The sequence below is a fragment of the Sylvia atricapilla genome, chromosome 13 (assembly GCF_009819655.1).
Source record: "Sylvia atricapilla isolate bSylAtr1 chromosome 13, bSylAtr1.pri, whole genome shotgun sequence".
NCBI classification, from domain to species: domain Eukaryota; kingdom Metazoa; phylum Chordata; class Aves; order Passeriformes; family Sylviidae; genus Sylvia; species Sylvia atricapilla.
In genome coordinates this window covers 17,345,582-17,358,692 of record NC_089152.1, presented here as the reverse complement: position 1 = coordinate 17,358,692, position 13,111 = coordinate 17,345,582, and the positions used below count along the sequence as shown (strand labels likewise).

Sequence of the window (13,111 nt, the reverse complement as noted above, 5' to 3'; positions counted from 1 at the left end):
TCACCTGAGTGGGGCACAGGGACAGAATCCTCCCCTCCCCTGCTGCCCACAGTGAGGGAACACCTCAGGACATGGTGGAGACGCTCAGTTTGAGTACACCAAGGCACAGAAGCTCCAGCCCAAATCCCTGAGGAAGTCAGATGCTTTGAAGAACAAAATAAAACCCCAAGGAGGGAGGAAGAAAGAAAAAAAAAAAAAAAAAGAAACCCAAAATGATCCATCTCCAAAGTGATGCACCTACACAGAGACCAGATCACTGGGTACTTGGGAGATGCCTGATTTGCTGTTCTAGAGCAGGTCTGAAACTAACAGCTCCTGGTGTAGGTGCTTCCCAGGATCTACTCCTGCCCTGCCCTCCACATCTAACATTATTCCAGTCAAATCATGACTTTTTATTTTTATTTTGGAATTACAGCCCCAGTATCAGATGCTATTATCACCTTTAAGCATTTATTTTACTGGTTTACTTGGTTTGAAGCAGAGTTCCTGGCTTCAAACTGCAGCCTGGGAGGTATCTGGGTGACTCTCACTTTTTGGAGCACCTTTCCCACTTCCAGTGGAACTGCTCTGACCTGGCAACCTACAAAGAAGCAGCTTTTCTGCTGGGCTGGTGACTTCAATGCTTCCCTGAGGAGCCTGTTCCAATGCTCAGCCACCCTTTCACTGAGAAAATTTTTTCCTAATATCCAGCCTGACACACCCACCCACCCCACCCCAGTACAACCTGTGGCCATTTCCCCTGTCCTATTACATACTAAGTTTTGTGCCCCCCATCTCAGCTCAGCTGGAATCCAACTGTGCTGCTCCCACATGCTCCAAAAAAGTCATATCCTTGGGTGATCTGTATTTTCAGGAAGAAAGATCAACCCTGAGCAGTGAGCTGGATATATACAGCAAACAGCTTCATTAGGTAAGTGAAGTTCTCCTCCCTGAAGACTCAGACGAGAGCAGCTTAAACCAAAAACACAACACCTCGAAAAAGAGAAATTCATCAGGGAATTGAAAAAGCTTATTTTCCCTTTGACTTTGTTCTGCCTGTGATTGGTGCTTAACTGCTCTGAAACCACGTAAAAAATAGGCAAAAAGCAGAGGGCACATCATTCATCTTCGCAGGACAAAACTGTTATCAGAGACTTGTGTGCTCGGATTTCAGCTGCTGCTTCTCCTTCCCCCCAGCGATAATTACCATGGGCTGTGCAAGAGAAATAGCTGCTATTTGAGCAAACAGGAGCTCTTAAAGTGAAAGTGACTGGCAAAAAGCAAGAGAAATGGAAAAAAAAAACCGTAATACAGCTTCTGTCAGAACCTTACAACAAACGGTAGCTATCAGTACATGTGGCTCATTGCTTAAAATTTTGTAATATTGCAAACTAGCATTAACAATACATGTATTCTTTTTTTAAAAAAAGCACTCAATTAGCAAGTGTTGCAATTTAAAACTGAATTTCTCTGTAAATTGACTTTTTCAGAAGTGAAATCTCTTCTGTAGAGTCCATGCCATGAAACTGTACACAAGCCACAAACCCAATTCTGCTAAAATTTTAAGAAATGTGAAGAAGAATCATGGAAACAGGAGCTGCCTCTCCACAGTGTGGGCAGCAGGGAAGGGACAGTTCTGCCCCTCTGCCCCCTCAGGTGAGACTCCACCTGCAGAGCTGCCTCCAGCCCAGGGTCCAACAGCAGCAGGACCTGGAGCTGCCAGAACAAGTCCAGAGGAGGCCACAGAGATGCTTTAAGGGCTGGAGCCCCTCTGCTCTGGAGCCAGGCTGGGAGAGCTGGGAGTGCACATCTGGAGAAGAAAAGAATCCAGGGACACCTCAGAGCCCCTGGCAGGGCCTGAAGGGGCTCCAGGAGAGCTGGAGAGGGGCTGGGGACAAGGGATGGAGTGACAGGACAAAGAGGAATGGCTTTCCACTGCCAGGAAAGGGAGGGTCAGATGGGATATCGGGAAGAAATTTTTCCCTGTGAGGGTGAGGAGGCCCTGGCACAGGCTTCCCAGAGCAGCTGAGGCTGGGAAGTGTTCAAGACCAGGCTGGATGGGGCTTGGAGCAACCTGGGAAAGTGGGCAGTGCCCCTGCCCATGACAGGGGTGGGATGGGATGAGCTTTAAGGTGGACTTCAAGCCAAAACAGTTTGTGATTCTGTGATTTGGACACCAGCTGAATAAACTCAAGAGACATAACCAGAGGGATTCACTACAGCTGCTAAACTCAGAGCAGAGCTTGGATTGCAAAGCAATTCAACATCTCCCTGGGGATCCTGACATCATGACATTTGCTGTTGGGGGGGGGCTTCGAGAATCCAGCAGAACAATTAATGTTATGTCACTGTAAGGATCCAAATTTATCTTTAGCTGCCAATTATACACATGTGCAGGAAGGTGGCAGTTTTCAGCCTTGCCCTTGGTTTCTCTCCACCTTAGGAGTGTTATCTCTGCTCCGGTGAATCAATAAAACTTCTCTGATGCAATGCTGAAACCAAAATACGCATTTACTGAGACACACCAGAAGTGAGCTGGTTGATCTTCAGCCCGTGGAACAGCAGCACATGTATTGATGCAATAACCCAACCTCAGAAATCACAAAGATTCATTTAAGATGACAGATTCTGAGCAGGAATCTACCAAGACACTATCAATAGTGTTATGACCCTTGAGTTATGTGAGGCAACACCAGCTGCTTTCCCCACCTCATTTAAAACACAACCATTGTTTTTTCAGGATGACTTAAGAGGCCAGTGCCCTGCTCTGCATTGGTCTCTTAAGTAGTCCTAAACAAACAATGCATCAGTGGAACCATCTGTTTTGGGCAACCAGCTGCAAGACGTGGTTAGGAAAGCAACAGACCATGAACAAATGTGGGGCTGCCAGGCCGGCTGAGGGAGCCAGATGGGCCACTCAGCACATCCTGCTCCTCCCAGCAAGTCCCAACACACAGACAGAGCAGGGAGGGTAACGGGGCTGAAATTAGGGCACTGAGGTTAGAGAAGGACGTGGAATTGAGACTGAGTGCTGGGAAAGAGTCTCACCCATCCCTTTAAATGGGCTTTCTAGCTTATAAACAAAAAATTGAGAGCAAGATTTAGCAATTCAGTTAAGATTTTTTTCACCTTAGGCAAGACATTCAGCGCTGTGAACAGTCATCATTTGTTGGGATTGTTCAAAATCTGCATCTTTGGCCTCTCCAGTGTATTCCCTTTGACTTTATGCAAACCAAAATCATGCTAAGAGTTACATCTTCTGAGACAGAAGCTTTGGATAAGGCGGCTCAACACTCGGGAAACAAGACAGCGCACACGCCTCTCGAGCCAGGGTAAGTTTTTATGTATTTATATTCCAGTGGTGAAAGGCTAATTTGTATAATGTAGGTCACTAAAATGCTTGCTTCTTACCTAGTCTGAGTTCTCCAAAGTTCCCACACCCGATCTTCTTGCCCACTCTGAAGTTGGGTCCCACCATAAGAACGCCGGAGGATGTCGACGAGCTTGGCCGAGAACCGTGCCCACTCCTTCCCGGCATTCCTTTTGTCGTCCGCTGCCTTTCATCCTTATCCCTATTAGGATGGTCCATGATCTTAGTGAAATGCCTCTGCCAGCAAGCTGGCAGAAAGGAGTTGGAGTACACACTCTTCTCCTTACAACACAAATTTATATCCAAAAGTATCCGCGTTGGAGTTTAAGAGAGTCATGGAAACTCATGGAGTTCTTTTGGCACCAGATCCAGCTTCCTAATGCATCTTGATAATGTACCAGAGGGCCGACTGCGTTCTTGAGAATTCAATAAAGGCAGGTTGCTTTTGGTTTCTTACCTGGGGAAAAGAAGAGATACATGAAATAAAAATCATTATTTTAAAATACCAGGTGAGAAGGGCACAACAGGGTGAATGTCCAGAACATTCCTGGCCTCGAGGAATTTAACAGCTTTATGAAAACTTACTTTATAATTTTCTTAACAACTTTCTGATAAGAAGCCCTGATGTCATGAAGAAATATAAGGGCTGCCCACCCACTGTTGCACTTGTCCCATTCTTGGTAGTGTCTCAGGCCAGGCTGGATGGGGCTTGGAGCAATGTGTCTAGTGGAAAGTGTCCCTGCCCATGGCTGTGGGTGCATCCAGCTGAGCTTTAAGGTCCCTTCCAACCCAAACCAGTCTGTAGTTCCATGATTCCACTGGAGTTATCAGGACTGAACCACATGCAGTAACCAAAGCCATTCCAACTACACCAGCATGTCAGGTGGACACTGCGAGGAAACCACATCCCACCTTTAAAGCCCCTGTGAAGTGCAGGTTTGGTTTTTCCTCACTTCATATATTGACCAAGTACTACAGAAAAGCCAGACAAAAAATACAAAGGGGCCAATGAAAAGTGCCAAGAGAAGAAAATTTTGTAGCACTCTTGAATAAAATTTTCCTTGCTTTTACCTCTTTTCAAGTTGATCTAGATTATCCTGAATAACCTAAGTTGGAAGGGACCCACAAGGACCACTGAAGTCCAACTTCAAATTGACCTCAGATATATTTGCTAACTCAAACTGCTGTCCTACAGAAATGACCAAAATGAGGAGCCAAAGCACAATTAATTATTTTTAAAAAGCTAGTAACTCAGTCAAAAGGGGACAAAACATAGATGCTTCTCAACCCTTGCAGGCCAAATGGTTCTTCTGTGCTCAGGAACAAGACCAAAGGAGACTGGCAGGAGCTGCAAGGACACAGGAGATCCAGCCCCAAAAGGACAGTTCAGAGGTAGCAGCGTGGTGGTTGAGCTTCCCCTCACTTCCCAAGAAAGCAGCATGATAAAGGGAAAGGTTGCAGGATGTCTTGTCTGCACAGGTGCTGCATCAGGACATGGCATCAGGCACTCTTGGGGTGCAGTTCTCAAGCAAGAAGTAGAATAAACACATCTGGAACGACCCCTCATATCCCAAGATATAAAGGTACTGGGTTGTAGCTCTACAGGAACACTGCTGCATTCAGGTTTTCTAGATGTGAATAGAACAGTTCCTATATAATTTTACCAACAAGGTTTGTGTCCTACTTCCAACACCTCCAAAGCAATCACAGAAGTGCTCAATGAGACCACCCAAGCAAGAGTCCTGTGGAAGGACACCCAGAAACATAACCATGTTATGTTTCTTTCTCAGAAGTTACTTTACTCAGGCAACTGGCTCAGTTCTCCTGCAGCAGTACCAGCGCAGAGGGCTTAGCAAAAGTTCCTTCTGCTCATTTTGCCATGGAATCATTAAGGTTGGAAAAGACCTCCAGGGTGACAGAGTCCAACCATTAACCATTGGCCCATTCAGTGATGATCCTCTGTTCCACCAGAGAATGAAGCTAAGCTACCTACTTCCAGTTCTGCAAAAAATAAAAGACAAGGATTATTACCCATCCACACAGAACAGAAGCATGAGGCCTTCTGAAATCTGACTATGCCTTCCCTGGCCTCCAGCTGTGGAACACTTCTATTTCTGGAGACTTTCTGTTTGATCTAAGGTACCTGGATAGAAGGCAGAAGTCACTCATGCTTGATCCACAAAATGCAGGAACTACCACTTGGAAATTCCAGTTTTTGAGTATTTATAGAATCCCAGAATCCCAGAATGGTTTGGTTGGAAGGGACCTAGAAGTCTATCTCGTTTCATTTCACCCCCTGCAATGGGCAGGGAAACCTTCTACTAACCCAGGCTGCTCCAAGCTCCATCCAACCTGGCCTTGGACACTTCCAGGGATCCAGGGGCAGCCACAGCTGCTCTGGGCAACCTGTGCCAGGGCCTTCCCACCCTCAGAGGGAAGAATTTCTCCCTAATATCCAATCTAAACACATCCTTTCAGCTTAAAGCCCCCTTGCTCTATCACTTCTCCCTCTTGTAACAAGTCCTCCTCAGCTTTCCTGTACCCTTCCATCCCCTTTAGGTACTGGAATTCTCCTTGTCACTTGGGACAGTTGTGGATCCCTGAAGAAAATGTCCCACAGCATGTCTGCAGCTTATCCAGGAGGTCTGACAATCAGCAGGTCACCTGAGAACCTCCATGTCTCACCCACACCACCAGTTTGGCCATAAACCAAAGTGACAAGCTCCCAACATGCTCCCAAGCAAGGTGTGAAACACCATTTGCCATTCAGCACCTCTGGCCTAGACAAAAGAGCTCGAGATGTTGATGTACAAGAAATTATTTAGCATAACCAAGCCTTACTTGCCCCTCAAATTAATCCCAGATTCAATACTAGAACTGAATATGGATAAGCAGGAAGCATCCGTTACCAGTGAACTGGCTGAACTGGTTTTTCATCACAGACATCCCCACATGCTCTCAGCTGCCATGCTTGGCACAGACACAGCAGAGTTGTTTTTGCCCTGTGAAACCAGTCAGCAGGAGCAGTGATGAGGCTCTATCAGATATCAGAAAATCACTTTGACTGGACCCCACCCCAGGCTGTCCTGGGAGGAGAGACTGCCTTCAAAACAAATAACATGATAAAGAATCATCAGCGAAACTACGGGGTTTTTACTGCTGAACTCAAACCAAACGTGAGAATGACTTCTAGTAGTAGGTGGATTTACTCACACAGGTCTTTCTGATAAAATTTTTGAAAAATAAAACTGAAGCATGGGAAGTTTTGGTCTATCTGTCTATTTGGTCTAACTCTGCTATGGCAAGAGAAGTAGACACAGAACATTCCAGCCAAATGCTGTGTGTCCACTTAAATCTATCATCTTCCATGTAATACAGCACATGGGTCTGGCACATGGGGACATGGCTTAGTGAGGGGCTTGGCAGTGCTGGGAGAATGGCTGGATTCAGTGATCTCACAGGGTTTTTCCCACCTAAATGATTCCATGATTCTAGAGTGTTCCTAGAGTTGGATCACTAAGAAAGATGAGCAGGACACAGGAATTCTATGAGTAAAAACCAGTAACATTTTGGAAAACGCACTCGAACCCACCAAAGCTAGAGAAGAATTTTTTTCCCCTGGAGACCAAAGTCATTATTTTAATCAAGACTGAATAATTTATGACCAAGAACTACCTACAACCTCAGAAATGGAAACAAAAGAAATCTTCAGCAAGAGCACAAACCCTGCCTGCCATTTATACCTCGCTCAGCACATCTCAGATGGGACAAGCATCCCCGTTATCCTCAGGCAAATTAAGCACAAGTCCCACCACACATTTTCTGGCTCACAAAGTAAGATGTTAATGGTTATGAGCTCCTGTGCCTCCATCCTTCCCCTGCTCCCCATCTGGATCAGGTCTCCCTGGGGAGAAGGATGGAAAGGTCACGGCTGACAGTCTGTAAACACTAACCATCCTCTCTCAGCTGAAAGGCTCCTGCAGACAGGAATTCAGAGCAGCAATAGCTCAGTGAACCACGCCTCTGAGAAGCTCTTTATCACAGCCGAGCCGAGGAGCAGAGCCCAGCTGCCGGCACACCGTGTCACACAGAGGTCTTACACCATCATTAAAAGTGTACACCTATTAAAAGTGTAAGTAGTAAATACAGCACTGAACGTGGCCTTTGAGGACCAGCAGAGCACTCGGCTTTGGAGGGGAAGCAGCAGAAGAATGAAGACCAGACTGTCAGTCACATTAATATTTAAAGGCTGTTCAGAACACCAGGATGACTTCCTGCCATGATTCAAACTTTTTTATAATGATTCCTTCCTACCTTTCCACCCACTCAGCAAGATTGCTTCTCAAAGTTACTTCCATTTGAACGGTGCTGCATGAAGATATTTCCCTAATGGTGAATCAGCCCGATTCCAGGATTGATTTCACTACAATACAATTGGAGACACAGGAACAGGTATTTAATGAAAGACACAGGCTTGAAAGGAAATTACTTGCAGCATAGTTGGCTAAGTAAAAAACAGCAGCACTGCATCCTACATGCTTCTAAACACTTAGACACAAATCTATGTCATGATCTCTTCTCCATTGATAAACACACAGCACTACATCTAGAAACCAGCTTCCAGGTGGTGTTAAATCATGGAATGGTTTAGGTTGGAAGGCACCTTAAAGCCCTTCTTGTTTCCACCCCCTGCCATGGGCAGGGACACCTTCCACTAGACCAGGTTGCTCCAAGCCTGGTCCAACCTGGACTGGAACAATTCCAGGCAGCCCTGGAGGGCAGCTGCTGTTTGTCTCAATATCCACAATCCAGTGTAAAGGAGTGTTTAATAAATGGCACAGAAACACTGCTCACAACCACACAATTTTTCAGAGGAGCCCTTCAGATGTAGGAAAGGACATTGCAAATGAGAGGTTGGCGTAAAGAAGTCAAAGCCATCCTTGTTACCCCTTTTCAAAGGAAAAGCTCACTTCCCTTTAACTCACAACTTTGACCTCCTTGAGTTATTCTGGAGATCCCTCCATGACAGGAACAAGTTTTGTCAAAGTCTTGGTCTGTGGCACAACTTCAGGAATCTGTCCAAACTAAAATAGTCAATGAATGCCCCCTTCTTCAAATTGAAGCAACCAGGTCTGGTCCAGGTTTTGATCCCTGAAGGAGTCACTACATGCCAGAAATAAAACTGCAAACGCCTGGTGGATGAAACAACACCCTAAAAAGCAGGGATTCTGTCCCATAATTATTTTTTAAAATCCTTTAAAAGAGATGTCAAAGAAAGCCTCATTTTGTGTTGGGATGGGTGAACTCACCCTGCTCTCTAGAGACACAGGACCACAATTCCTCAAAGCAGCTCCAAGATCATTGCTTTAGGACAAGCACATGCCTTGCCACTGGGTTTTCCAACATCCACCCCACATGCCTGTGTAAACATGTCTGGTAAATCTCCTGATGTGGAGAGCACTTTCCAGACAAGATCTACTACTTCCCACATCACTTCAAAAACTAGAAAATCCTCCAGGGCTCTCAACTGACTTGTTATAAACCCATAGATATGAGCTCACCAGCTTCCACCCTCACACTGTGTAAAAAGTAGAGCCTTCAGCAGCAGAAAACTTCACTGGCTTTGCCACAGACTGGGACAAAGCACTCACCCTCTGGAAAAGGAAGAGCAGCCAAGATGTAGGTAAGGAGAAACATTCTGAAACCAGGACATGCATGATGTGTTTGCTCATGTTTTTAGCATCTACCAACTCATTTTATGAGCTCATGCTCCTAAGTTTTGAGGATCAAGCTGGCTTTGCATGCTCTGCCTCACTGTGTGCATTAACAGCTTCCAAGGTGTCAGTGCTCTGCCCTTCATTAAAGTGTAATTAGTAAAGCCTTTGTTCCCAGCTCTGCTGTGTTCTGCGTGGACACACATCTCCACAGGCTTCACATCCCTTAAAGCCTCCTCATCCCACTGCCTTTATCTCTCCACTTTCATGACATTTCATTTCTTATCCTGTTTCTGTCCTTCCAGCTGGCCACAACAAAATTTTCTTCTTCTGCAGCCATCCCGTTACTTACTCCTGGCAAAGTCACTGTACTAATAATGAGAAAGTAAGAGTTTTCAGATTTCCCCTGCTCCTGAGGAGACAAATGTACAAATTACCAAATATCCTATCTTAGAATCACAAAATCCATAAGGTTGGAAAGGTTTTCTAAGGCCATCAAGTCCAACCATTAACTGAGCACTGCCAAAGCCACTACTTAACCATGTCCCCAAGTGCCACATCCACACATATTTTGAACACTCCATCATGGCACTGGGCAGCCTGTTCCAATCTTTGACAACCCTCTCTATGAAGAACTTTTCCCCAATATCCAAAGGAACCCTCAGCTGGCACAGCTTGAGGCTGTTTCCTCTTGTTCTGTTGTTTGTCCCCTGGGAGCAGAGCCTGATCCTCACATCCCTGGCTGCCCCTTCTGTCAGAGAGTTGTGCAGAGCCAGAAGGTCCCCCCTGAGCCTCCTCTACTTCAGGCTGAGCCTCTCCAGCTCCTTCAGCTGCTTCTGGCACTTCAGCCTCTTCCCCAGATCAGTTTCCTTCCCCAGACACCCTCCAGCCCCTCACTGTCTTTCTTGCTGTGAGAGGTCCAAAAGAGACCCCAGGATTTCAGGTGTGACCTCAGCAGTGCCCAGTACAGGTGGTCAATCCTTACCCTGGTCCTGCTGGTCACACCATTGCTGACACAAGCCAGAACACTGCTGGGTTTTTGGCCACCTGGGCACACCCTGGCTCATGTTGACCATTACAGCTCCTTTCCCACCAGGCAGCCTCCCAGACACTACCTCCAAGCCTGGAGTGGGGTTGTTGTGACTTAAGCACTGGACCTGGCCTTCAGCCCTATTGACACCGCTGGCCTTGGCCCATGGATCCAGCCTGTCCAGATCCCTCTGCACTGCTGGCCTTGGCCCATGGATCCAGCCTGTCCAGATTCCCCTGCAGAGCTTTCCTGCCCTCCAGCAGATCCACGGCCTTAGTGTTACCTGGAAGAGGGCCCTGCTTTGGTGCTTGGCTATTACCCAAAGCAAGGAAGGGAAGATGGAAGGTGAAATACTTTCCCCACTCACACATGAGAAATATCCTTTTTTCCCTTTTTGTCTCCCGTTCAAGAGTTTTCTGGTTACTTCGAGGATCTTCCACCGGATGTATTCCAACTCCCCTGCTGTACACCAGCAGCTCCTCTACACAGAAATCAGCAGTTATCTGTGCTTCCCCAGTCAGCACTACACTGACCTGGTTTCAGTGTCCTCAATGTTGTGCAAAACAACAGAAAAACTGAAAAAGTAGGTCAAAATTCTCTGTTGCAATTTACAGCTGGGAACAGCAGGGACAAAGCTGGCTGCCAACTACAGCAAGCAGGTGCACGTCCTGTCAGATGCCCCTCACTTGGGAGATTCTCCCCAACCTCGGAGGCTGCAGATGCCTTTTAAACATTACTAATTGCTTCTGTTGAATCATTTGACCCAACAATTTAATCTTCAGCTTGTGCAGTTAGTTTTGTTCAGTGTTTCACAGGCCGAAAATAAGGAGGCACACAAACAATACTTAAGTCTATACTGCTGGGAAGGGAGAAGGATGGACAACTGCAGATCACTACACTCATTTATTACCCATGAATGGCCCAGGACTGTCAAATTTACATCCTCCAGTTACAGTTTTTACAAACAGGGATGAAACCAAATGAAATCATGCCTTTTTCCATCTGAGTGAAGTAAACTTCCAAGAGCTCTTTTCCTTGAAGACCTTATGAACACGCTAAAACACATTAACTGAATAATCCCCAACTAAATACATTGGCAAGTTAGTTTCCCAAATGATCTCAGTTGATCGTTTTACTGAGAGTGATCCAAGCACCCATTCTCTAAGTTCATTCCTGAACTTTGCTCCCAATCCCCTCTATGGAAGCTCAGCATGAAAGGCAGGAATGTTTGGAAGGGAAAAACTAATTTAGTTGGAAATTTACTTCTTCCACATGAGCAGAGTCAAAAAAAAGCAGAGTCAAAACAAAGCATAGAGCATTTTCCAGGGAAGTGGTTTGTGAGATCAATTCATTGACTTCTCTCTCCCAAATGAGTCCCAGCCAAACGTGTGCCAGCAGCCAGGGATGCACATTCCTATAGATGTAAAAAGGACTAGAGACCATAATCTGTCAGGAAAGGGGGGTTAGAGCTGTTTATGAAGAGGTAGATTATACGAGAACAGTTAAAGGAACAGTTGAATGAGGGAATAAAATGAAAAAATCCCCTCATGAAACCTGAGCTCCACATATTTTCGGGGCTTTTTTAGGCCAGACAGAGGAAAAACTGAAGCGCAACTGCCAGAGCAGCACCCCTGTACCTTCTGAGGCTTGAGCAGACATCAGACTCACATCCCTCTGTTGAAATCCCATCTGAGTGCCAATGCCTGGCTGTGAGCAGCACATTCCTGTGATCCGTGCTCAGTCCATACACCCCATCATCCCAGGGCTGCATTCCCTGCATCTTGGGAGTCCTGCATCCTGCTGCCCCTGCCTGGAGGGGCCCTCACACCGACAGCACTTCCAGGATCTATCTCCTGGCAGTACAGCTTTACAGTCCAGTGTTTAGAATCACTAAGGTAGGAAAAGACCTCCAAGATCTTCAAGTCAAATCTTTGAACAGCTTCTCAAAGAGCCTGGTGGTCAGGATACCATCTCCTCTCACAAAACAGGCTGTGTAAGGCCACATAGATCAGGTTTCAGCAGAAATATGTATTTATGGCTATGCAACAGAGCAAATGAGGAAAAACCTGCCAGCAGCAAAAGCTCTACAACAGACTCTGCAGAAGTTCTCTTCTCTGATATCCAGGCATCATAAACCTGTAGCTTCTTTTCCCTCTTAAAATACCAGGTTTAACAGCAAAAAGAGAGGTGCAGATGTGCCTATACCATCCCCTTCCTTCCAGGCAATGCATTTGAAGAAGAAAAGGGCAAAGATGAGTTCTAGACAACCACGTGCATCCATCATCCAGGAACAACCCACAGCACACGGATTCATGGTGGTTGATGGATGTAGTTTGCAGTTAATGGTATCAAAGTCCTCAACAGGACCACCATGGGAGCTTAGGCTCTGGAGCAGCCTTGGATCACTGGCAGCAGCATCACTTTTACAGATTTACAGCCTAATTTAACACAGATGCACCTCAATCATCTACAACTGTTTTATCTGTGCTCTGCCTGGCAAGGAAAAGCAGCACAGAAGACAAATTGCGGACAGGCTCAGGCAGCTTGAAAAGACTGGTGAACCTGGCAGCCAAACACAACTTCCCCCTGCCCTCAAAAACCCTGGTACTCTCCAAACCATGAAGTGCTTTCTTCTGCTTCAGAAAGGAATGCAAGTACCAAGTTTAGAGCCAAGGCAGCTTTCACAGTGTGTGTGGGGCAGAGAAGAGCCTCTCACCAGAAGAAAAGCCCTTGTGAATTCACGGAGATGGTCAAAGAAAAGTGAAGACACCTTGATGGCAAAGGTGAGGTAGAAGCTGCACAAGTGGAACCCAGCTTGGAACAACAGGGAGCCCTGAGGTGCTGAGAGCCTTTTGGCCCTGTTCCAAGGTGGTGAATCCAGCACACAACAGGTATGTGTTTCCCCTAGGGAAGGACACATTCCTGCAGTAGCCATAAAAAGTGTCATAACAGAAGAGCAGTGAGGTGGGGTTCAGATGCAAGGTCTTTGTATTCCAACTTAAGAAAGTTCCAGGTCCC

The 13,111-nt window shown here is 46.2% G+C and overlaps 2 protein-coding genes across 4 annotated transcripts in view; both read right to left on the bottom strand.

The window, feature by feature from the left end:
• PCLAF (PCNA clamp associated factor) overlaps positions 1-13,111 on the bottom strand; it is a 73,911-nt gene that overhangs the window by 18,227 nt on the left and 42,573 nt on the right. The window lies entirely within an intron of this gene.
• CSNK1G1 (casein kinase 1 gamma 1) overlaps positions 1-13,111 on the bottom strand; it is a 104,910-nt gene that overhangs the window by 57,953 nt on the left and 33,846 nt on the right. For 2 of the 3 annotated variants that reach the window (XM_066328619.1, XM_066328621.1), the window contains exons 2-3: positions 7,664-7,772; positions 3,391-3,806 (exon numbers count right to left, since the gene is read on the bottom strand). In XM_066328619.1, the coding sequence (XP_066184716.1) occupies positions 3,391-3,568 (178 nt within the window). In that variant the 5' untranslated portion in view covers positions 3,569-3,806; positions 7,664-7,772. The remainder of the gene's footprint in view (positions 1-3,390; positions 3,807-7,663; positions 7,773-13,111) is intronic. The other variant, XM_066328620.1, reaches the window with a different exon arrangement.